General features: G+C 35.1%; 1 protein-coding gene across 2 annotated transcripts in view; it reads left to right on the top strand.

Annotated features, from left to right (window-relative positions):
- Positions 1–26,136, top strand: part of HDAC9 (histone deacetylase 9) — a gene marked incomplete at its 3' end in the record, with an annotated part of 428,033 nt that overhangs the window by 358,567 nt on the left and 43,330 nt on the right. For both annotated transcript variants that reach the window (XM_082043859.1, XM_082043855.1), the window contains one exon: positions 12,778–12,896. In XM_082043859.1, the coding sequence (XP_081899985.1) occupies positions 12,778–12,896 (119 nt within the window). The remainder of the gene's footprint in view (positions 1–12,777; positions 12,897–26,136) is intronic.

The following is a 26,136-nucleotide window of genomic DNA, read 5'->3' as shown; positions in this document are numbered from 1 at the left end:
ATTGATTGATTTTTAATAAATTCACAAAAGTCAGAAAAAGTTGAAATTAGTACTGTAAAATCAAAATCAACTTAGATGATGTGTAGACAGCCCTTCTGTAGTTATCCTTAACATTATACTAATTTAGAGTACTGTTTTTTCTTGCAAAGACTGAACTGTATTACTTAGATGCCAAGAGTCTTCTAACCTTTGTTGAATGGGTCACAACTTAAAAATCTATTGGACCACCTCCCATGTATTAGCAATGATAGAAACTTTCTCCTATTCACTGTAATTGCACAACTCCTTATGACAGGTTTGGCAATTTTATGTTGGAAGGGTAATTTTAACAAAGAGTAGATGGGAAGAATGTGCCAAATTTCTCAGCTGTTGTAAATATCCTTGTTTTTATAGGTTGGCAACTGGAATTGAAGAACTCACAGCAAAAAACATCTTTCCAGAGTTTTGGGGACTGTTGGTAATCCAAAGATAACAGCATGGAAAGTGCTGCTTTTGAACTAGTCCTTTGCACAGTTTACAAGCTCTGTTGGCAATTTTAAGTAAGGAATTTAAAATGACAAAAGGATTTCATAAATACAGGGTAACTTATTTGCAGTAAGCACACTAAAGTCAAATCCTTAGGAGAGAAATGATTATGAACTCATGAAAGGGCCAGAGAAATACTTGGAAAATGAATGTTTTATCAAATACATTTTAGCTTCAACAAAAGTTCAAGTTTTTGGACAGAGTGCAGAATATGAATTACATGATAGCTAGATATTGTGTCATCTAGATATCAAATCTGGCAGAAAACCTTTTTTTCCTTTTTTTTCTTTTTTAAAATGAAGTTAATTTGAATGCATATTTGACTTACATTTATTACAATGTTTTCTGAAACTTCTTATTTTACTGATTTGTACGATCTAACTTATTATTTTGACTGTCACTCTGAGAGATAAGTGAAAAAAACCCCAAAGCTAGAAGTGAAAATCCTGCTTAGGGATATTTTTGTTGCTAGTTTCAACATTGTAAATTGACACAGACATTGAAAAAGGAACTATGTGATTCAGTTCATTCTTACATTTTCTGGAAGTTATAATCAATCTCAGTTTCCAAGGCAACAGACTACATGAGGATGGACCAGTCAATAATGGGAAACAGCTTTCTCTTTTATTGCTGTAACATATGGTAGAAAAGTAATTGGGGAGGGGAGGGGGGAAGGAATGTGTGTGTGGTTTTGTTGTTGTTGGTTTTTTGTTTGTTTTTGTTTTTGTTTCATGCATAGAGGAGACTATCCCATTTGTCACTCCAAATAAGATCCAAAAATGATTAAAAGAGGTGTGAGCAGTTCAGTTTTGTAACAGAACTGCAGAGACATAAGTTCACAGGAGAAAGGCAAATTTAGAAACATCAAAATGTCATTTTTAGATGCTCTTCAACAAAATCCCCAACTTCACCTTGATTTCTCCTCTGACCTTCTTCAAGGGTCCTGGCAACACGAAGAGTTGGTGCAAGTGATTGTATTGGCAAATGGATTAGCATTATATCGGTATGATTCTTTTGGGGTGAGTGGAATTGACTTTCTGCTGTAAAATGCCTGGCAAAAGTCAAAGGCTTCTTCCATGTGCACCACTGAAAGAGTTATGATTGATCTAAGACCACAAGAATTTCTACATCTATTCTGCAGGTGGCAAGTAAAATCTAGAAGGAGAAATGCTGGGTCCGTGAAGCCAATGGAAGTTTAAGTAAAATATTAAATCACGTCATAGTACATCTGCATTATCATGTTTTGCAAGTCATGTTATTCTTGAATTCTGCAGCGTTATCTTCAATCCCTGTTTTTCAAAGCTCTTTGGTTTTCCTCTTTTTCTTCTCCTCCCAGATGTGCTAAAGAAAAACTTTATGTCTCCCCATTGTGTCTGTGAATGGGAATACATATCCTTTTTAAATTATTATTTAAGTTGCTCTGAAACAGATACAATCTCTTGATCATCTTGGGTTTTGTTTCAGATATTGTGTTAATGCAGATTCCTTTGCTACTTTTAAAATTTTATTTAACTTCCTATTTATGACATTGGTTCCTTAATACTTTTCCTATATGAAAAAGCTTCCCTTTGAATTTCAGGTATAGAACCCTGTTTTTTCATACTACTGAAAGCAGAAACAAAATTCCCATTGTCCTTAACAAGTCAAATTTGGCTTCATATTTCCCTAAGTCTTAGTTCCCTCCAGTCTTTTCTTTGACTTCACTCTGTAGGTTGTATGTATAGCTGTTTTGCAGGACAAGATTCCATATTTTAAAACATTAGCCTACTTGATGTTATTCTCTGAACTAGTCCGGTACTCTTCTTTGTGAGTTGAGTCCTTCTAGTCATGTTCAATTCAGTTAATTTGTAAGCATTGGCATCCAATTTTCTCTGTCTTTGGGGTCTCTTGTATTTCCTCTCTCTTGTTGAGCAAAATGAGTGTGAGAGACAAGAGGGGATAGGAGAATACAAAAGAGACGGGATTCCTCCAAGCTACCCAGAGCCAACACCAGATCACATTTCTAACCAAACAGTAGCTGAAACTGCACCAGAAAAAGTTGTAGTTTCTAACACTAAGTGGAACATGGGGATTAGTGCTTTAGCATGAGCGTTTCCCTGCTCCCACAAGTATCTTCTCTCTGAGAATTTTGCAGGGAGGGTGGGAGTGGCAGGGATTGAAAAGTGCTTTTCTGGGTTACCTTACATTATCTGTAAATATTTCCTCTAAACCCCCACTAAAACTATATGAGTATGGGTTCCATTAAGTGGCATTCGTTTGAGGTAAAGTGAGAAGACTTGATGTTTCTGTTCTGTATAAAACCTTGTGAAATGAGGGATGCTGTATTTTTGGTTATTAAAATGGAGCCAAAGTGGTCTGTATAAATACACGTTAGAGTAATGGGATGGTCCAAAGTGGTCCTGAGTCCAATGACAAAGCATGAGACAAACAAATAGGCCTGAATTTACTAACCACAGAATTGCAGCACAGAAGTCTTGGATACTGTTGCTGCCTGTAGCATCAATATCCTCCTGCTTTGGATCAGAGGCACTTCCTGTTGGTTAATTTGGTGTGGGTGTAAGAAAAGGTCCACGTTTCTTTTCTACCAAGTGTATGTTCCTCAGCAAAAAAACAAGAGGAAGTGTCATATGTCTGTATCTTCTATCTGAAAGAATAACTTGCAAGAGCTGAAAAATAAGATTAACCATATGAGCAATTTTATGAATAGCATTACTTCAAAGGAATAGTGACCACATAATATATAATAAAATCATAGTGACTATCAAGAAACTTGTGAAATTTCTATGTAGTGATAAGACAGAAAACCACGCACACATAAGATACCTTTAAAAGTAGTTATGAATATATGGAAGGAAACACAAGACAAAGAAAGAAGGCATTTGCAAGAGAGATGCAGAGACATCTGAGGAAAAAAATTAAAGCAACTTCATGTACTTTGTATTCACAACCACATTGACAAATACAGCATGTGAAAAATTATGCTTTTGCAAATGGCCATGACCTTGATAAATAACTTGATTTCTGGAAAATGTTCATTTTCTTTTTATTTAAAGGGAAAAAAAATCCCTTCTGGACAAAATACACTTCTCAGAAATTTAGCAAATTTTGTGGTAAAAGCATTTTTCCAAGAGATTTCTGTATCTTTTATGCACTGAATCTATTACTCCCATGAAAAAGGCAACCCCTCCAATTCATCTCCCCAGGCAATTTTTAATAAGATTTACTGTCCCTTCTTCTCCACATCTCACTTTTGCAAGAATTGAAAACCACTTTAAACTTCTATAGTGATCACCTCATTGGTGACATAAGCAGATTGTTAACATCACAAAATTAGCTGTTATACAAATAAACACAGTAAATTTTAGGTAATTTATTTTCCTCATCCCTGATGTTTGTCAAACTGTATGTTATGTGCCCCACTGGACAGCTTTTCTAAAGATTCTTCATAAAAGATGAGGGTAGATTTTGGACCTACAGACAAACTTAATACTCCAGAGCCCTCTTCTCTTTTTAATTTATTCAGAACATGACCTTTTCCTTCTTCTCCCCAATTCCTCCAATCCTGTGTAGTGTAAGCAAAGTAGGTACTACACTCTCTCTTATACTGTTCTTGGATTGATAAGTCATTTAAAAAGCATTAAGTGTTCTAAGACACAGAAGATAGAACAGGCTCAAAATAATATATTTTTTCATAGACATACCAAATTCCTCAGAGAGAATACCATGCTATCATTCATGTTGTGAATTCTATATATGCAACACATTGTGGCAAGTTTTTACCTCTGTATTTAACTATTTCTGATATTATAACACTTATTTTTGTCTTCTTATGAACAATCATTACTATGTAATAAGATTTACTGGGAGCAGTGAATAGTTTTGGTAGTATCATTCATTTATTATATTAACATTTTAGGCCAAGTCCACTGACTTTTGTGATAAAATACTGTTGAAAGAAATTACTTAGTAAAAAGGTGAAACTGATAGTTATTTTGTTATAGAAAATACTGTAGTATACTCAGATTTGATAGAAATGTAATATTTTCTAAGAAGCGATGAAAAATTCAAAGCAGAAAACTAAAAGAATATACTTTCCCCTCCCCCCCCCGAAATAAAGTAATGACAAGAAATGGGAACAGAATTGTTTTTTTCTGATAGGAACACATTACACATTGAAAACTAAACAATATCTTAAATAATACTCAGAGTATTATAAAATTTGGCAGTGTATATACATGTGTCAGTACTGTTTCCCATACAAGTTAGAATGACTTGGAGAGAAAAATAATTGACTTTAAATGGTGGGATTCCATATTTATTGCATTTTACTTTCTCAGTGTTGGTGATACTATTTTAAGTCATGCTGTGTTTTATTTTAAGCCCCATCTTTGCAAATTAAATCTCTATTTCCTCCTTCTCATATATCATCTTCAATTGTATAACTCTTGGAAGCCACATCAGTCCTTCAGTTACCAGCTGGAACTTAGTGAATAAGTTTTATTTATGTTGCATAAGATGACATGGTACCAGCCAGCTTTACTGGAGACCTGAGTAATAAATAAAAGATAGAAAGATAACAAATTTTTCTTTCATCATACCTGTGCTTCCACAGATAAGGCTCTAAAAAGACAGAGAAACATTTAATAGAAAATGCAGATTTTTTAATAAGTCACTCTTCAGGGTAAAAATGATCTGTAAGGAGATATCCTGCTATTGCATGTGCTATCTTGGTGTATATTCCCATGGAAGGCTTTATATTTGCGTACTAAACAGCTGGAAGTCTTTGATCATTCCAAGTCAACCTCTTCATTCAATTTATGACCATTTGAGAGATACTTAGACCCACAGCCTTTGAGCAAACTTACCATAATTTTTAGCCAATGCCTTTACCTGATGCAACTGTTCTTTGAAATTTACTGAGTTCTGAATAGGGATGTGAATGTGCATTATGTGTGTGTATAGGCATTTACCCATGTTTCTAGAAGCCTGATAATTTTGCTTGACAATGCTATTAATTTTAAAGTTAATTCTGAACACCACAAAATCCTATTTTTCTCATACTTTTCTTGTTTGTTATTTTTTTTTTTTATGTAGGTCATATGTAGAAGAATCCTTATAATTACATTGAAATCACTTTTGTAAATAATGATAAAAATGGAAGGATCAGCAGATATTGCAGTGAATATTTCTTATGCTTTTTGAGTGCTTAGTGTGTTGCAATTCCAGTTGTAATAGAATTTAGGAACTTTCATGTAGGATGCCAAAATACTTATTCATTTTAAAAAGAACCCACAGATAATTGTCTTAGACTCTGAAAATGTCTTAAAAAAAAAAAAAAAGGCAAAGTTGTTGTTGTTTCTAAAACTTTTCATTCAGTGGCACTTAGATACTGCTACAATTATAACATTTGAAAATACTAACTTGGGTGCATCTCTGGAAAATCTTGGCTCTTTAAACACTTAAAGCATGTGCTTAAATTTAATACCATGTGCAAATCCCAGTGAAATGACCATGATTTACAGTAGTGAGGATTTTGTATTGATGTGGCACCTTTTGCCCCTTGAAGAATAAAATAATATATTTTTTACCTCCAGAAAGCAAATAAGGTAACTATAAAATAGAAGTAAAGACAAGAATATTGACTGTGCTTACAAAAAAAAGAGAAGAAATAAAATTATAAAAAGATATAAAAAGAAAACCTATAAGGATAAAAGAAAAGATATAAAAAGGAAGGATATAAAGATAAAACTTACATAAAAAGTAGAACTTAGAAGCTCATACAGATAAAATCTGCAAGATTTAGGCATACCTTGGAGGATAAGTCCAGGGCAAAGCTGATGGTCAGAGCAGAAAGGAGTTTTGGGGCAAATTTCTCAGGTTTGGCCTTGGTAAACTTGGGCTGATGGTAGAACTGACATAAAGAAATGTCATGAAGGTAACCCAAAATTTTAGCAAGAGACACTAGTTTAAACTCAATTAATACGGAGAAAAAAAGTATCTAATATTTATGCAGAAATGTCATGTAGGTTTCTGTGAGGATAGACATTGCTTGATATTGTGTTACATTAAAACATATGTGCAAACAACACATAAAAATAATAGATACCATAAGTTCCACATACCTATTGGGGCAACCTTTTAGATACTTTCTGATCTATTCATATCAGGGTACATTCAGCATCATAGTTAAACTTGCTTAATTTTAAGGCAGGACAATATAGTGATTGTTTAGAACAATATTTTATCAGCAGGATGTGAAGCTGAGAAACTGTAGGTAGACCTACATTCTTTCAAACAAGAGACTGGGTCTCCATTTGGTGGCAAACCCCTTTCACTCCAATAGCACTAATGCATTGTATATATATTTCTTGCAAAATATAGATCTAGTATAACTGAATAAATAACAGTGCTTTTATAGTGTTTTCTAACAGTTGAAGCAGTGGACTTAGAGTCTTCTGCATTTTCTTTCAAGGTTTTTCCAGTAATTTATTCAAGTCTTTTACCAGCTTTTAGTTTTAGCTGATTCATCTGTGAAGTGGGTACAAGAAATGCTTGCTTTAGAGAACTATGCAATCAGAAACATCTATACTGATTTATACCAGCTGAAGATATGAGCCTTTCCATTTATTAATGTTCTGAAAGTACTTTGAGATCACTGGATGAAAACACTGGAGGATTTTAGGCAAAGAGCAAATAATTTATGTTACTAAGTCATTTCAATCTGCAGTTTTAGAACAGTGCAGATTTTTTTCTTGGTTACATAAATTACTGTCCTGGGCTGGTATTCCTGCTCATTTCCTTTTTAAATTACCAACACAGAAAAAAAAAAAAAATGTAGCTATTTGCATTTCTTTGGAGATTTCCAGCTCTGTGTGATAGTACTTGCAGAGTCATTTCTGAATTGGGTACTTCTCTGCAATCTCTTCTGGGAGAACAAATGTTTGAGAGAATCCTAACCATGTGCTTTAAATGTACAAAAATAGAATGGAAGAATAAAAGGAACAGAGTCCCTTGGTAGAATCTCTTTAATGTCTTGCATCTGATGTTCGGATTGGTGCGGGGGGAGGATCACATGCCTGATGTTTTCTCTAGGACTACACCCAACTGGAAGCCATCCCTTGGCTTCTCTGCAGAGAGCAGCATACCCAAATGGAACATATTAATTCTTTGGGGAAATCTTCTTAAGTGGGACAAAAAAAGGATCTTTTCAGCTTCCCAGACACATGCTCGGTTCCCAGCACAATCAGACTTAAGGAGGATCTGCACTACCTTGGGCTGGAGGACACAGTTTCATTGTAACTGCAAGTTTTAGCACAGACAAATAACTTCTGTGATCCAGCTGCTCAAGCTTTCAGGCTTTGACATGTTTATTAATGAAAATGTGAGAGAAAAGAAAGAAACAGTCAGCCAGGCAAGATGTCTCTGTAACTCTGCTGTCATCATTAGGTGAATATGGTATAGCAAATATTTATGCTTCTATATAATATGGGATCACAGAGAATAAATATCTCTTTTATGTGTTTTATTTTCTTTGGAGAAGGATGTAGAGGATAGTGTGAGTCATAGTGGAAGAATAAAATTCACTTCTCTTCTGACAAAAATTACTCATTTTGTTGGAGAAGTAGCCTAGCTTTAACTTCTGTCTGCTGATAACCCCTACAGCTCAACTGGCCTCAAACAGGAAGGGCATAGTGTGCCAGCTCCCACTCCATACCTGTCTGGTGACCTCTGACCAGAAGCCAAATCATATTTCTTATTCCTACTGCAGATAAGATAATAACTGTTCCTACCTAGGTTTGAGTGCAGTGCAGGCTGCCTATGCACCCTTGCAAAGATTTCTGATGAGAAGCGTTTTGAACCCTTGCACCATAACAAATCCTGCCAGCTGCAGTCTGACTTCTGAGCATAAGGTTGGTCTGAGGAATTTGGGAAGGTTAACATGAATACTTATTAGTGTATGACCAATGCTAGTTGTCTGTTTTTTTTTTTTCCCCTTAAAAAAAAAAAACAAAACATATCTTCCATTATGATCTGATTCAGAGAATTCTGTTCTTGGGCAATTGAGAAGGCAAGTGCTACTTTTATTCAGTTCCTAAGAAGGCAGTGTGTGGATGATCTCTCATTCTTACATCTTGCTGTGCCCTCCAGAGCATAGTTGAGATGGGAAAGGAGCAAGATAAAGTGTTGATGATTCTTTACTTTCAAGAGACAGTGAAGGGTCAGGATCTGTCTCTGTCTGTTACACTGTCCTCACTCTCCTGAGGTAGGAGAAGATTGTTTATGAGGCAAAAGTGAGTTTCACATTGCTTTTGGGTAGAAAAAACCAAACCAAACCAAACAAAAAAACCAGGTATAGAATTCAGTCATCTGTGTATGCTTTCTTTACAGCTGCCAACCTCAAAAGATTTTTCTAAAGTTATTCAGAGATAATGAAGATGCTGAAGGCTGAGAGGTGGCAAATGACAAAAGGTTTTATTTATGTCCTGGTAAAATTTAGCCTATATTTAAAAATGTATGTGTATGATTTCTTCTAACACTTCATAAGATAGAAAAGTATCTGTTGCTTTTGTGAAGGAATTTGCACATGTTTTGTGCCACAAAGGAATTCCTGCCAAGGCAAGACAAAGATTAGAGAAGTCTTACCTGCACAAAGTCCAAAACACAATGCTATGATATTTTTCAGACATTAAGCCACTGTTGTCTGTGTAGAGATCTTATAGTAGTTATTCACAAGAGAAGCAACCTTAAATGCCTGCTGGTTAATGCAGAGGAAGAGTCGATTAGAGATTTAGGAACTAGATGTCTATATGGTCCTCACTGCGTTTGAGACACTCATGGCTGTCATATTTTTGAAAGACTAAATAGTAGTCTTTACTGCTGTAACAAGAACCACAGACACCCTGAGATGTTTTAGAAAAGAGTCAAGCTTGCTATCCCAGTAAAATTAATAAATTTTTCATAATGTCTTTTATTTGAAAGTCCTTAGATATTCTGTTCAGTGTTAAATCAAGAACAACGTAAGATGGATGAGCTCTGATATTCCAGGTCCCTCAATATTATGCAGGATGAAAGAGGAATTAATGACACAGGTCTTGTGGGCACATAGGTTACCTCTTCTGGTAAATCGTATGCAGAGCAGCAGCAGCAGAGTTCTGTCATAATTTCTGAGACAGCATTATAGCAAAAGTAGGGTGCTGTTCTTCTGGTGAGATTTAACAGACATTGTCTAAATTTTTGAAAGAAAAAAATTCTTTCTTTCAGAAAGACCCTCTTAGGTCTTATTTTAGTGAATTCAGGTAATATTGAAATCAGTAACAGAACAGTGAATTATAAATCCCACCTCCAGTTCTTATCCTTATAGCGTTCTCCTTCCTTTAGCTGAGATTTCTATATATCATTTCTGTATGGATTTATGAATATGCTACTATTTCCTGTTCTGTACTATTAAAGATGGTGTTAATAGCTATTCCTGGTACTTTGTGTTGAAAGACCTTTCTTTCAGTATTTAATAATTTTACTAATGTTACACAGTGTGGTTGGCAGTATTCATGTCAGACATATGTATTTGACAATAATTTCAAATAAACTGTGGCTAAACAATTTTTGCTGCTTCTAAAAACAAGCTTAAGGGTAAAATACATTGTTTTACCCAAGTTATTAAAAAAAATGTGCTGACATCTTTATGCTTTTGAGCAAGGTCTTGAAATGTGGTAGAAGTGTGGTAGATTTTCCAGTGTTCCAAATTATAAGACTCTCTGGATAAGTTTGTTAGTGCTCAGCAACATGAGTTTCCAGAGCCTCTCTGTACACTGAACACACTCCTGAATCCTGAGCATTGTCTATACTTTACTCCATGGTGCTGCCACTTTATTTGACATAAAGAAATAAAAAATGGAGCCTGACTTAATTCGAGGAAATGTGAATGGAGAGGAGGAGGGCAAAAGCTCAAGTGGCTGTAGAAAGGGAGAGTTCTCCATAGAATCCCTACTTCTTTTACTGTATAAGATATATGGTGCTATGGGGACAGATCAAGAATTCATATGAGTCACTGACCTCATCACTAATTAGGATCCGTGTCACATATGTTGCAGACATGGATAAGTTTGGGAACTATGTATTGCTTCAGACAATAAATATATAGTTAGAGCATCAGAAGGTAAGTACATAAGAAAGACAAGGTGTCGTTGCATAGGAGATCTTTATTCCTGATATTGTTCCCTAACTTTGTGGAGATTAGCCTACAAAAATGTCCAGTCATTGTAATGTCTAATATAATTACTCATATGTGTACTTTGTGTGTTATATAGTTTATACATCATGGAACTATAGGAAAAAGACCTAGAAGAGAAGTAATCTGACCTCCTGCCTCAAGGCCATGTCAACTTGAATCTGTAGCAAGCTTGATGGATACTTGTTTTACCTATTATACAAAACTCAAATAATTGGAGACTCCAATTTTATTAAACATTTTATTTAAATTATTATCTACGTTATTTAAATTATTTTCTATTTTATTTAAATAATGATCTATACTTATTATTAAAAAGCTTTTCAAGTGTCTGAACTACAGCTTTCCTACTGCAACTGCTTCATGTGGACATGTAACTATCCACAGTGGAAATGCAGAACAAATTATTTCTTTTCTCTTTCAACAACCACATATATATTAATGGACTTTTATAATGTTTGCCCTCATGTTATGTGAATCAAGTAATTATAATTTTATCTTTTTATCCACTAAAGTCAATTTTTTTAAGAATTTTTTTCTTTCCTTTTGTTCGCTCAAGTTGGTCTAGGTCCTTCTTGAAGTGCAATGCTCAATACTATAATCCATGCTTCAGCAGAGGCCTACTAATGACATGTAAAAAAAAAGGAATATTTCACAAATTACATCACTTTGCTGACCGACGTTTGTGATGCAACTTCAGTGAAATCACCAGAAAAATGTAAAACTATATTCATTGTAAAACTATATTCATTGAAATGCTGACAAATACTTTTCACTCAGCCTGAACTATCCCTTTCTCTGACTAACAAGTAAAAAGAACACTTTCCAAATATTAAAGGTGCCATCAAGGAAATCAGAGCAAAATAAAGTTTCTGAAACACGTATCGGAAACTAAACTAAAGAAAAACCTGAAGAGTTGTCAAAATCCTATTAATATGGAGTATTGCTTGCCACAGAACACTTTAATCTTTCAACAAATATATAATCTCTTTGACATAAGTTGATTAAATAATAATAAATATGGAACTACAATAAATACTATTACACATGTGCAAAACTGATTTTCAGATTTTGACCAGTGTAGACCAATTGGGGCTTTCCTTGAGTTAATATATTTGCAATAGAATATTCATTTGTATCTTTGCCCTTTAATGTTAGTGATGTCCCGCTGAAGTAGTGCAGTCATTATAGGCTCAGCATTTGTTGTACTAGTGTAAAAGCCATAATTACACCTTCCCTTCTGAAAGTCAGCATGAAAGAAGGCAACTGCAAATGCAGAATGTAGGGTCTTCTCCTTCAACACATCTTTAATGTTTTGAGTTTGGAGAAGAGCAAAAAATATCCCCATGGAAGTTTGTCAAGGAAGGGGTTAAAAAAGTGGAATCTTTGTGACTGTAAAGGACTGAATTATCTTCCTGACACCAGCAGGGGTTGCTGTCACTAGTTTGTGGTTGTCACATTCCTGTTATGCTTGACCTTGGAAGGGCTTGACAAAATCGTCTGGATTTGATTAAAGGAAATTCATGTTTTTCCTTTGCTAGAGTCACCCCCCACCTTGACAAACATTTAAAAATGTTAAGAAGAAGCAAAAAAAAAAAAAAGTTTGGAAAGCAAACATTTTCCCAAAAGAAATTTATAGTTCAAATTTACACCAAGTTCACACTAACTGGAGCAGTCTGGGTTTCCACTCAGGCTTTGAGAGCTCTCTGCAAACCATTAGTCACTTCCCTGGAAGAGGCAACTTTTTATAGGCAGCAGGATAAAATGAGCACAGATGTGTGTGTGATACTAGAGGCTTTCACATGTACCTGCATTTTCTTTTTCTAAATCACAGAAAGAAATTAATTGAAGCCCTGAACTTTGTTTGGTTTTGGACAGCTATCATGAAGACTGATTTAATTAAAAGAAAATATGGTTTTGATGCACAAAATCCCGTGTTCTGTATTTTCAAGACTCTTGCTATTTATATCACGAATAGAGAAGTTCTTTAAATCTTTAACAGGTTGTGTTTTTTCATTCTACAGGACTGTGATCATGCCAGCTGCCAATGAGTTTGAACCAGAGATTGTCCTCGTGTCAGCGGGATTTGATGCTGTGGAAGGCCATGACCCTCCACTGGGCGGGTACAAAGTCACAGCTAAATGTAGGTATTATCATAAGGTGCATGTTTCTGACTTAGTATTTTTTTCTAGTTAAGAACCTTATTTTAAGTCCTGCTTATGCCCATATTTCCATTTTGTGAGATGACACTCGTGTCACAGGGACTGTCAATTAACAGGCAGAGTTGTGGGCGGAGCTGCATGTGTCACCCATCTCACGGACAGGACGGAAGTGAACATGTCAGCATTTCTGGCTTCCTTCTGTCTGTTCCTTTTGGCATTTTTGTCATGGCTTTTTAAACTATTACTTTTCTGGCATTGAAATAACATTTTAGAGGTTTTGTGCTTTTCAATAGGCCCCATTTTCCAAATGCTGAAGTTCTTTCTCTTTAAATAATGTATATTGGAGATTTCAGACTTTGGAGGGCTAAGTCCAATCTCATGTAGCTCTTTTGTTATTGTAATCTTTTTAGCTCAATGGCATTAATCCTGAATTACATCAGTGTTCATGAAAGCCAAAGTTTTCTAAAAGACTAGTCTGTTGGGTTGCAATGTTTGGATGTCCATTTCAGTCCTCCAAAATGTGTGTTAATGGCAGAGATTTAATGCTTTCTGGAAGACATGTCTGTCTGAAGTGTCTTGCATGTAGCACTCCAAAGTCACTAGTTCTTACTGGATATTGTGGCCAAAATAATTCCGTGCCTGATATGTTAAGCAAGGCTGGGTAATGCAGTAATGCTCTGTACAGTAGTGTGCACTGTAATATAGCTATATGTAAATGCTTTCCATTAGACAACACGAAATGGTTTCCTAATTCAGTACTGTTAATAATGTTCTTCAGTGTATCTACTTTTCGTCAGTATATCTCAAGAAATACTGTAATAACATTTACATAGTTGTTAAATATGGATTTCTGCTGCAAATGACAAATGTCTTGGGAAAAGACTGGAGAAGTCAATGAGACCTAATGGCATTTAACATGCTGCACAAATGGACTCCAGCTCAGAGAATATTGTCCTTCTGACCTCTGCCTTTTGTCACAGGTCAGTAGAAAGAAGTTGGTGTTTACCTCAGGAGGAACAGGGAAGAGATGCAAAATTTTATTTTCATTCTAGCTGCATGCTGCACCGGTTCCCCTAAGGAAAGGATACAAGGATAGATGGAGAGCTAGGCTCGCTGTCTGTAGCAGAGAGCTGTAGAAAGTGAGAATACAAGGACAGTGCAAGGGCCCAACCAAAGACGCTCACTTGGGTGCTAATGCGCAAGTGGATTGGAAAGGGAACATCCATGTAGCTGTAAGATGTTGAGTTTTAGCACAGCTTTTAAAGTTAATGCAGTGGTTGCACTATAGAGTAAAGAAATGTAGTAGCCTGTGTGCATGTTTGAGAATCATTTGTCTGTGTACTATGATTTTTAGTAAAATGTTGTGCATTAAAAAGACCTTTGTCAGAGGTTTGATCACTTTTTTTTCCGTAAGTATCATTCCTGATCAGAGGCACCATTTCATGAGCTTATGTGATGGGGAGATGAGCTTCCAAGAGATATAAAAATAAATATTTTGTTGAGAAGCATTGCATAATTATCTGTATTCAGCAGCTGAGAATACATGATGAATGTCCCTTAAGCATGCATAATGCTCCAGTGTGACACTCTGGCATACATGATATGCTGGCATAGCTTCAATAACTTACCTAGAAACTTTGATAAATTCATGTTTTCCTCTCAGGATAGACTTTGTTTCACCCTGACAGCAAAGAAAAAGCATTTGATATTGGAATCACTGTTAATTTTAATTCATGAGTGAATTAACCCTTCATAATTTTTTTAAGAAACTGAAATCATAGTACATTTTTTACTATAAGAGTTTGTACATCCACAAGTTGCACATGTCTGTAAGCAAAAAAAAAGACAATTTACAGTGGGTGGCTCTTGTTTAAATTAAGAGAGAAGTCAAGATAGACACAGATAATGATCATGCACCTGAGGGATGAATAAAACCTTTTGTACAGAGCCAAAGGAATTTATTATTTCCCCAAAACAAAATTCTCCACATTCCACCATACCATTTTAGAACATAACATACTATATGTGGTATGTAGAAAAATGAACAGCCTATTAAAAGAAAAATTCCGAAGAGAAACATTCATATTAAAAACTAAAAATAGATATTAATGCAAAATTTAATATAATTTCTTTGTAATAGGTAGAAATTATGCCCAAAAAAAGTCAATGCAAAATAAAGCCTGACCTGTAACTATTCTTTCTTTATAAATCTTTAGCACTTTGTATACACTTAATACATTGAATTTCCTGATTTCTATGACCCCATACAAACTTTACACATGCAAATTAGGAAGAGATTGACATCAAAGGAGAGAATATTGGTCCTTAACTACTAACCTTGCTATTAAAGAGAATTAGACAGACACTAGGTTCTTGATAAGGGGTTATTTTTGTCTTTCCTTCAGAGTACAGTCAAAGAGAAAAAATTAAAATACATTAACCAATCAGCATTCCTGAGTCATAAAGTAAAAACTATAGGATGAAGACAAGCAACTGGGCTAATTGCAGCTTTGTAGTAACCATATAACAGGAAATTACATACAGAAAAAATATTCTACTAAATCCAGACAGTTTGACAGATCTAAATTATAATGTGCTTTAACCCAGTATATATATATTATTTTTTTTGCTATATCAACATACAATCTGATTTACTGAGGAGCTGGTATTTCTGACTAGTAAACAAACACATCAGCAATAAAATAGTCATATATATTTTTGCAGCTGATTTTAAATGCATGGGTCTGATGTGTATATCAAGTTTTCTCACAGTGAGATGACCCTCAGCTCCTCTGGAAGGGTGTAGTATGGAAAAAGGCTGAGATGAATGATGATAGAGTTAGGAGATAGCTCACTTGCCTAATTTGTATCTGGTCCCATTAAAGTAACAAAGTTGTTAATGGTCTTCTTCCATTGGAAAAAAAAAAGTGTTTAAAAAAGATGGAAAGGAATTTTGAATCTTTCCTTTCTTATTGCACTTTTCAAATCACTTTCCCTTGGTAAATCTTTTACTCCAACTGCCTTTGCAATTCATCCTAGTCTATTGATTTTTAGAGGAGAAACGCTTTCATTAAACTAATGAATATTCAACTAACTTTTACCTGCCCCCAAAACAGATTTTGTTTGGTGCACCATGAAGTCAAGAATGAGCATTAACTAAAACATTTTTTTCAACTCCAGCTTCAAGGATTTACAGGCACATTTCTTTTGTGTTGGCTCTTTTTATCCTTTGTTCCGATCCTCTCACTCAATGAAGTGCTGCCATTTCAAAAGGTGCTTGTATAGACCTAGGTACACATACACATCTTGAAATACATGCTCAACCCATGTACATAAAATCTGCGATGGATTTTATGTTCTCTTAAGACAAAAATGGGCTTCAAAGACTTGAGTTGACAGGTGGCATATGATAGGACATTCTGTTGCCAGTAAGCTCTAAGGCCTTTGGTACCAACAATATTCCTAATATCTTAGTAAGAAAAGACAAACTTTATTGACAATACCGTTTATAAGACCCCTTAGCATAACTGAAAACAGTAGGAATACTTTTGAATGCACAACCGCTTTGTCCTGAAGAAGGTCTTCCCTCCCACAAAGGTTGTATCTGAAAAGGAGTTTCTTTTTCCAAATATACCTTTTTTTTCCTGATAAAGATAGTATCTGCACCCACAAACTCTCCCCTGCCTGTGCCCTTAAACTATCATGACTGCACCAATTTTAACATCAAAAACCAAATAAAAGAAATCAGGACACGTGGTACATTAGACCTTTCTGGTAGTCCTCTTGGCTCATGGTCTTGTATCAGTGATAGATGCCAAGTCATGCTCAGGAGCTTTGACTTCTGCTAGGGTCTGGCTCAGATATGCAGGGCTATTCAAGCAGCTTATCACAGATTTTATTTTCTATGGCTCCCCTCTTATGACTCAAACTTACCTTTGTTGCCTTGAAATAACAGAATGTATTTTGTATTGTCATGTCCATCACTGATATTGGCATAGCTCTGTCCACTTTGTAAACTGGTTCCGCAAGCTGTGTGGTGAAGGTAGATGCACAAGTGGGAGCCCTCTCATGCACAAGTCTTTTATACAGAGTAACTATTGATGTCATTGGTTTAATTTTACTGTAAACTATAATCAGCTAAGAGGAAAACATGACTTATTTCCTGACTAGCCTTATATTTCCTTTTTATTACTGGAAATATAGATATGTATTTCAATACAGTAACACATAAAATATCAACACAATATATTACTTAGTAGAAAAACATAGTTGCATCAAATCCACTTTTTGTACTGGAATAGTAAAAACTGTATTCACAAAGAAAAATAATGGGGGAAGAAATAAAGAGGATAAAGTAGTTTTGTATTTAGAGTGGTAAGGAGGTACCTAAAGTGTATGAATCTACTCTCCCATCTTATCCTGTCAAATGCTTAGGTGAAACTACTGAAGATAGAGCTGATATATTCTGTGCGTTATTTTATAGTTAATTTTTACAGCCTCTGCTAAAATGTATTGTATTATTACACCATTTGAATTCTGTACAGTGAACAGGTCTGAAAAAGAGATGCTGGATCTGATCATAAATTTGCAAGCTGTTAGATCTTGTAAGAGCACTGTTTTTAAATTTAGACCTGCTGACTGAAGTTCTCTCTGTAACATTATCCTGAGGTGAAGTACTTTCTCTGTTTTATAGAGCAGCCCTTAGAATTATGCTTGCATTAAAGTCACTGAGATCACTTTACTGTTCAAGTAAATATTGTACATAATTGCTCATTAAATGGTGACCATTCCAGAAAAGAAATAAAGAAAACTGAGAACTGTCAAGTAAGAATTAAGATTTCTTTTTTTTAGGGTACTTATCTTCCTGAAGCACTGTGATTGTTAAGGGCTATGGAGATTTACCGGCATTTTCCTGTTGTTTTAATCTCTTATTCCAAAGATGCTATTTGACACCAGAGTGCAAAAGAAGATCAGCAATTGAAAGTAAGAAAAGATAACTCTGCAGGCATTTAAAGAGGAAATTGAACTTTGTCAGTTTGGATACCTGTCTACTGTTCTGCCAAATTTGTGATTCAAGGTTGATCCAGTGTCTAGAATACAGCTGACTCTAACTAATTTGATTTATAACTTTTAAAGTTTTTATTTGATAAAATTGCAATGACTCCTTTAACTTACCAAAATCTACATTATGCTGTGATACACTCTATCAAGTGGGATAAATGAAAAAAGTGCTAAAGCTTGAACAGTTTCCCTCCTCATGAGCCCCCAGCAGGTAGAACTTCACTGTAACAGTGCACAATCTGTCTGATTAATCACAGCAGAGGAAACAATTAATGCTTTAAACAGTTTATTTCCAAAGGACATGTCAACCCGAGTGGTCTAAATTAGTGTTTAAAAAAGGGCTGCTGAGGTACATGTAGCCTACAGGTTTTCCATCGAGGAATCTCTTCTCGTGGCTGTAACTGGTACTTCTCAGGATACAAGGTTGAACTTGGGTACCTGTCCTGTTGTTTTCTGTTTTGCCCTTCACATTTCAGTTCCAACTCCTCACAGGGAATAATGATTTTTGATAATAAGGTCTCTAAATGTAGAGATGCTATAAAAAGATAAAATATCTAGGACTTAGTGACAAGGAGATTCGGAGGTAATCTGTACAGTTGTATTAATGAGATGGCTGATCACTGAAACTAATGATCTAGCATGGTGTATTTGCCATCACTGGGAGGATTTAAATGAGGCTTATCAATAGATGGCTTACAACATCCTTACAAATAGGTATGTCGTACCACACTCAGACATCAGAGGCTCCATGCAAAAAATCACTTAATGAAACTTTTCTTCAATGACCAGTGTTTTCTTGAGTCTTCACAATTGTCCTATTGTATCTTGGCATTCTTTTCAGTTTTTCACTATATCGTGTAAGGTATGTATGTCAGAAACAGATCAAAGGAAAATGCTAGAACTGCCTGTCACTGAATTCTAATGTAGAACTGATCTGGGTCTGAGCCTAGAACTTCAGATACATTTCAGAGAAGATATTTCCTGTGTGTCAGCCTCACTATTTCTAAAATATTCTATGAACTATTCTGAGTATTTGAAGTACAGCAAATTATATATATGCAGGGGGTTTGGCTTTTTCTTATTATTTGTTTGGTTGGTTTGGGGTTTTTGTTTGTTTGTTTTATTTTGTGGGGGGTTTTGGTTTTGTTTTGTTTGGCTGGTTGGGTTTTTCTTGCTGTTGTTTGTCTAGGTTTTGTTTGTTTGTTTTTCCTGGAAGCCCTTAATATCTAAAGGAGTTCCCAAATAATATTGTAACTACCTACTGGACAATACCTTGAACTGACTGTGAGTTTTTTGGGGTAGACTGATTGTAATGTCTTCAGGGAGGGACTGCACTTTCCCTGACACTTGCCTCCAAAAAGGTTGTGACTGGGTTTACTTGGGCTAATGTAATAGGCAAATGTTAAAGGCAGAGTCCATGCAAATTGACAGCTGGCTAAACAGAATAGTAATTTTGACTTGGTAGCTGTTTAAACATAGTTCAAGTCTCTAAAAATAGCATTGCACACTTTTATGATGCCATGTTTAATTTATTCTCTTCACAAGGAAGAAAGTCTTTGACTCAACTGTCAGTACAAGAGGCTATGATCTTGGAAAGTCTGACACTAACTGCTTCTGAGTGCAGTTCCAGCAAATGGTGTGAGCTGCTCCGACAGCTCATTGCTGTAGCAAACAGTGGTTGCATGCACCTTCCCGTTCTGAATTGTCCCTTACTTTCCTTTCACTGGCTCTGGTTCTTATCAGATCTCTCTGAAAACAGCCCATCAGAAAACTTCATCAGCCAAAGAAGCATTGGGCTATGAATCTGATTCAGATTATGGAAGGACCAATGTGTGCCACAGCTAGTGGAAGGGGGGCAGGGACAGTAGAGAAAGGGAGAGATGGAGTAGGATACCTTTTGGTAGCAGAAAGCTGTTAAATTAACTCAGTTGCCATAGCTACCTTCTTGTCTGAATTCTTCTGAATTCAGAGATTTGATTTTGGTTAACATAATTTGGTTATCTTTGTGGTACTGGAGGTGATAAGATGGTTGTCGAGCAGGATAGACCTTTAGCTTTGACTCAGAGATAAAACCACTGGAGGTGGGGTGGTGCAATGATCATTCATATAGTTTTTCACAGGGGAGTTTCTTGATTCATATGAGAAATTTTCCTTTTGCTTCTTTTGTCTGTTGGAAACTACAGGGTACCCAGTGACTGGCAGCAAGAAAACAGTGTCAGTACTTTGGTTCCAGTTGTTCACTTTGGAAAGCAAAGTTTGTTTTTTTCTCTAGGGTGATTTCTTGAATAATTATTGAATGGTTGTTTGGTACAATATGAAAGGCATCAAAATAGATAAGTTCATTGGTGACCCACACTCAGACACAATTATTTTCACAGGATTTATAGGGACAAGGAAAGCATTTTGATTTCTTTTTCCTCTTAGCCCATAGCAGTGGTTGCCATAGCATCTCCCCTGGTTTGGGCATGGCCACTGGATTGCCCAGTCTCCCAGGTCAGATTATGCTGCATTTACTCCTGCATTGTACTCCTTAAGTTTGCTCTTGCAGTGAATCAGTGAATTATTTGCCAGTGATTCCAGGGTCTGGTACATTATTGGCATTTACACTACATTTAAATTTATGCACATAAAATGTATAAAATTCCAGAAATCCGGTTCTGTGAGGAAGAGTGGTCTGGTGGCTCCTGTAGAAATTGAGGAGAGATTGGAATTCACTGTATAAAATTAGCATTCTCTCTAGAATATAGCATAGTAAAAGGTAAAGGTGAAGGTAGAAGTGGAGTTCCATTTGGAGAAGAGATTAATTCTTGGAGAAATGCAGAAAAAAAATGGACAATTCTAGTGTTGCATTGAGGAATCTGCCCTCACATGTTGACAAGTAAGCATGCGTCAATGGCTTGCACTATGGATTTGAACCAAGAGAAACAGAATTAGATCAGTGAAAAATTTACCTCACTTGCTGAGGCCAGGGAAATCCTCGTCTTCAGTCTTTGGGGAAATCATGTCTAACTGAATTTGTATTTAAAAGACATCTAAAGATTTCAGAAATCTTAGGCTGATCCTGTTATTGCTCAGTGTTTTCAATGACTATGTGTTTGACTGGTTGTCTTCCAGAAAGGGCCTACCTAAGCAGGAAGTGAGAGCAATTAGAAATATTAATAAATAAGTAATAAATAAGAGCTGATCTGACCTGCTCCTTCACTTACCCTTGCTTTCTGTAAATCATCCAGGAGAGGTTTCCATTTTCCACTCCCGCTCCTGCCCCACAAACAGAAGATGTGTCTGCTGACTAGTTAACCAATTCATGCAAGTAAAAAGCCACCTGTGTGCTGTGTTCCAGATATACAGTGCTGATCCATCTGCAGAATGCATCAGGTGCCAGTTCCTTGATTTAGGGCAGTTGCTGGGGACAAGGTGGAGGATAGATTACAATGGAGAAGAAAAAAAAAAAAGAGGATCTACAGAACCATTAAGAATTATTTTCCTTTTCTGTTCATCTCCCCTTATTTCTTCACCTACTTCTAGTTATATTTTCTTTCGTGCTACAGTAGTGACATTGGCTAATGAAAATAACTGAAGTGAGGGATGCAAAAAAAGGTAAAATTTTGGCATTTTTCTCTCAGTTTTGAGATTTAAACTTCTGAAATCTTCTTCCTTATTGAAACCAAAAGACTGCCACTTAGTAGAAGAAAGAAAAAGAATTTTATTTTTAATTATTTTTTTTTCTTAGGCATTATTAAACTTGTCAGATTACAAATTAAATACAGCAAATTAAATATAAGCTTTTTGGGCCATTTTGAAACAAATGGAGCTTGACACAGTCTTCAGCAACATGCATGTGCCTTTCACAGGATTGGGCCCTGAGAGAAAATTGTTGAAAGACATCTCCAAATGTGGATTTCTCCATAACAAAGCGTCTGATCTTTTATAGCATCGTTGCATTGGGAATTAGGCTTGCCTTTGGGAATTTGTAAAGCCTTTAGTAGAAGAGCATGATTTATGTCTTAGAATTTAACTATTCTCTGTAATAAATAGAAATGTGCCACAAGTATTTACTTGGATGCGCCATGGGAAAATTTTTAACATATTGTTCACAGCTTCAGACTGCTATAAAAGAAGACATAATTTGTAGACTGGAGTATCCTTTGTGATTTCTAACCAATATATTTGATTAATATCTTTCAAAAGAGACACCAGCCAAAATGTTTACATCTCATTAGGCAGAGAAGAAGGCAGCACACACAATTTTGATTATGAGCTTGGATGGTTCATTTCTTTGGGTTTCACATCCATACTACTTAAGGCAGACTGTAACTTTAAGATGTTATCGCTTGCTTGTGCAAATAAACAGCCAGTTATGCTTTTTATGGTGGGTAGTTCTCAAACCAACAGGGGATTAGAAGATATTAGCTGGAGTTTGTGGTTCCCTGCTGAACTATCACCTGGTCCATGGATTCCTGTCCTGAATATTTCACAGAGCAAACACCTCTTATCTGGGGTGATATTCTCACACTGGTCGCTTGGCCATGGACTTCAAAAGCTGATCACAGGGAGGGCTAGAGAGGCAATAACCCTTAATATAACAGCCTCTCCTGATAGGGACAGACAGGGTAAAGGTAAGGTGTCTCTGAAGTTTGCTCTTATGTGTTTAGCCTCATGTGGTGATAAGGGGCCATCTGTTTCTTGGTCTGCAAACTCATCTTTTTCACGCTATCCCAGTATCAAGTACACTTCAGGTCTGACTGGTATCAGCACCAGAAATTCTTCAATGATCTGAAAAGATTTTCTTAGTATTTTTAGTTTTGATCCCAGGCAACTTTCTTCATTTCTGTTGTGTTTTTTTTTTTTTTGTGTTGTTTTTGTTTTGGTTGGTTTGTTTGTTTATTTACCCAAGTAAACATATAAAATGAAATTTTAAAAATTATGTTAAAGGTACTATTGGCACAAAGAAAATAAATTATTAAAATAGGACTTATAACAGGTATGTAAATTATTTGTAGGTAAAGGGAAATGAGTGCTTAACCATGTGATTAAACTCAAAACATCAATTCATGGCAGTAGTTTCAAAAAGTCACATATTATGCAACACCACACAAGATGCTTGCACCTTAATTAATTTTTCAAGTAGAATATAATCTCTACCAATTCTAGACTTCAAAAAGCACTGCTTCAGACCTCAAAAATATCGTAGCAGTTTTTAAAATACTACCCAGATTTCTTTATGTTGTGTAGCTCATAGGTCAAACTTCTTCCATATTTTAAGTTCTTCTCTGCAGCCTTTTCTTTATAAACTGAACAGTGAGAATCCATTGCAATCTCTTGATTATAATAGCTTTAATGCAAACACCTAATACTGTGAAATCTGCAATAAAATGGTGCAAGTTACCAACACTGGTACGTTAAAAAAATAAATCCCTACTTTTTTTTCAGCATTTTTTATTACTTTTGTTTGTTGTTTTGGGTGATGGTGATGTTTTGTTTTAAGGAAATTGTTCTTGCTTATAGCAACTAATTGCCATAAAATTGCTGGAAATGCAAGAATGTAGGTCCTAATCCCACAAGCTTTTACTCACTTTGAGCAGTCCTGCTGATTGAGACCACTCCACCAACCTGATTAAGATTTACTAAAATAAGTAATGTTTACAGGGACAGACCTTGCATTGTAAGTATTAATATGGTATGAAAACAGAGGCTAAAGTCTTCAAAAGCATGTTCACATGACAAAGTTGTTATTTAAGTATTTCCTGAAGTTTTATAGAATTAACTTGGAAAGAAAAATAGCTCTGCTGTAAAATAAATCAATTTGAAATGCATTTAGTAGTAATTTATTTACTTCATATTCCTTCTTTTCTCCCCATCATTGATTAGGATTCATATACACTAAAATGGACAAAGGGACAGATCTTGGAATATTTTCTTCTTTGGAAGAAGAAACTATAAATAACTATGTAGGCAGAACAACTAAATATAGTTAATTAAAACTCAGTTAATTCCTGGTTCCTGTTTATGATAACAATTGTTAGCACGAACTAATATTTGTTTCCTTTGATCCATAGTCTTATCCCTTTTCCTTAGATTCCTATCTGTAAAAAAACACTGTTTCTCTAGCGATATGGTGACCAAAAACTTTTTGGTATCTGGTATTGTATCCATTTAGGTGCAGTTTGGTTGTGAGGGCTGATTTCTAAATCTCTTTTTTCCTTACTTAAGATGAACTAATGATCTCTAAAAGCAAAACAAAATAAAGCTGTTCCATTTAATAATGGAATATATCCTTCAATAAAATGTCTGGGTTTTAAATGTGGTACCTTCAAAATAATTTTCCTAATGTGATTACTTAACATCAGATTTGAGTTCAGTAATTGTGTTGCATGGAAAGGTGATAATTCACATATATTGCAACATAATTTATGTTTTCATTTATGACTGCAGTTTAGGCATACTGTGTATGTTCTTCTGGATCACTTTCTGATTATTAAGCAAAGCTCAAGGTTTAGAAAGAATAACTTACACTGTTTTGCACAGTATTTTTATGCTGCAAAAAGAAAGCATCAATTTAAAAGTTGAGATGTATATAAATGACAATTTAAAAACTGATATATTTTCACAAATTTATTTTGAAAATCTTCATATTGATGTCTTTCTGTTTCTTTCAGTTAAAATGTACAATTTCTACAAAAACAATGGAAAAAATGAACAAGAATATATTTATTCTTTTGTAGAAAAAAGATATTGACTACCAACAAATCAAATCCAATAACTGGTATTTGTATCTATTTTATTTCTAATAAAACAATGAGTATCTGTAGCCTCAGATATGATTATTACAAAGAAAACCTTTATTTTCAGCTGGAAGTTATAGATTCTACCAAGTACACGAAGAATCTTGGAGGAACAACTTTGCAGTAAAATCATGTTTGAATATGACTGCTCTGTGTACTAACAAATTTATTAGGAATTTCGAGTAGTTTTATGTAATCAGCTTTAAAATAATTGCGTATTTATGTCCAATGTTTCAAAGCATCTTAGTACACAAGTAAAAGTGGCAAAATGGAATCTAGTACAGTTTAAACTTCAGAAGCCAGCATAAACAGGTTAAAAGTAATTTTTCATTCAACTAAACACTTGAGTAAGCAACCTTCTTAAATCTTCATCAAGCCATGGGAAAAAACAGTAAGGAAAACCTATTGATCAAGTGATAAGATGTTACTTCAAAACTTGTAACTTAATTAGCAAATACACTACATCAAAGGAGTTTAAAAAAATTGTGATGTTTATATGACCTGGTGAACAAAACTTTATTTTTTAGTGGTTTCGATTCTAGCGGCTGTACTTTTGTAGAATATAGGTGAAGACAGTGCATATGTACTGACCCATGTAATTTTTTTCTTTTGACCCTTTTGGGTGTAAACATTCCCACACACAGTGCACAACTCTGGGAATTTCCCAGCATACCTTTTGAGGAAAAATATCAAGGTCACAGAAGTCGAACAGAATTACTCAGCCAAGATGTTTAAGGGAAATAAAAAAAAAAGTAATAGATCTGTAATGTTTGTACCTACCAGGAGTTTCAGTCCTTCCACTTCATTGAGAATCACTGTTTTTTTTTTTTCCAAATAACATTGCAAATTTGAAAATTATCTAAATTAGCACCATTTTCTATAAAGGTTTATGTTACGGATAGGGAATAAAGAAGATGACTTTAAAAACACTTAAGGGGGTCTGTGCAGTTTTAATAGTTTGTGCGAAGCAAAACACCAAACAGGATGTCTTTGTCCCCTTTGAACTTGAGTCATCACATGGACATGAAGCTACTGAATTCTCTGATTAGTTATGTGATGCTGGACTCCCAATGGCACTTAATGAAGATAACTTTTTATGTAGTGCTTTCAAAAAAGAATGAGAAATTGAATCTGCTTTTTCAGATTTAGTACTTTATGACAGATACAATAAAGTTTGGAAATGGAGAAAAAAGAAAATTTAAAAATAAATGAAAAAAAGAGTAAAGAAAAAAGAAAAGAGAAAAGATTAAAAAAGAAAAAAGAAAATATAAGAAAAAAGAAAGATAAAAAAAGTAAAAAGTAAAAAGAAAAAAGAGAAAGAGAAAAAAAAGGAAAGGAAGGGAAGGCAAAGGGAGGAGAGGAGAGGAGAGGAGAGGAG

Source organism: Streptopelia decaocto (genome assembly GCF_964273445.1).
Source record: "Streptopelia decaocto genome assembly, chromosome: 2".
Classification (NCBI taxonomy): Eukaryota; Metazoa; Chordata; class Aves; order Columbiformes; family Columbidae; genus Streptopelia; species Streptopelia decaocto.
This window is presented reverse-complemented; position numbering and strand designations above follow the sequence as displayed.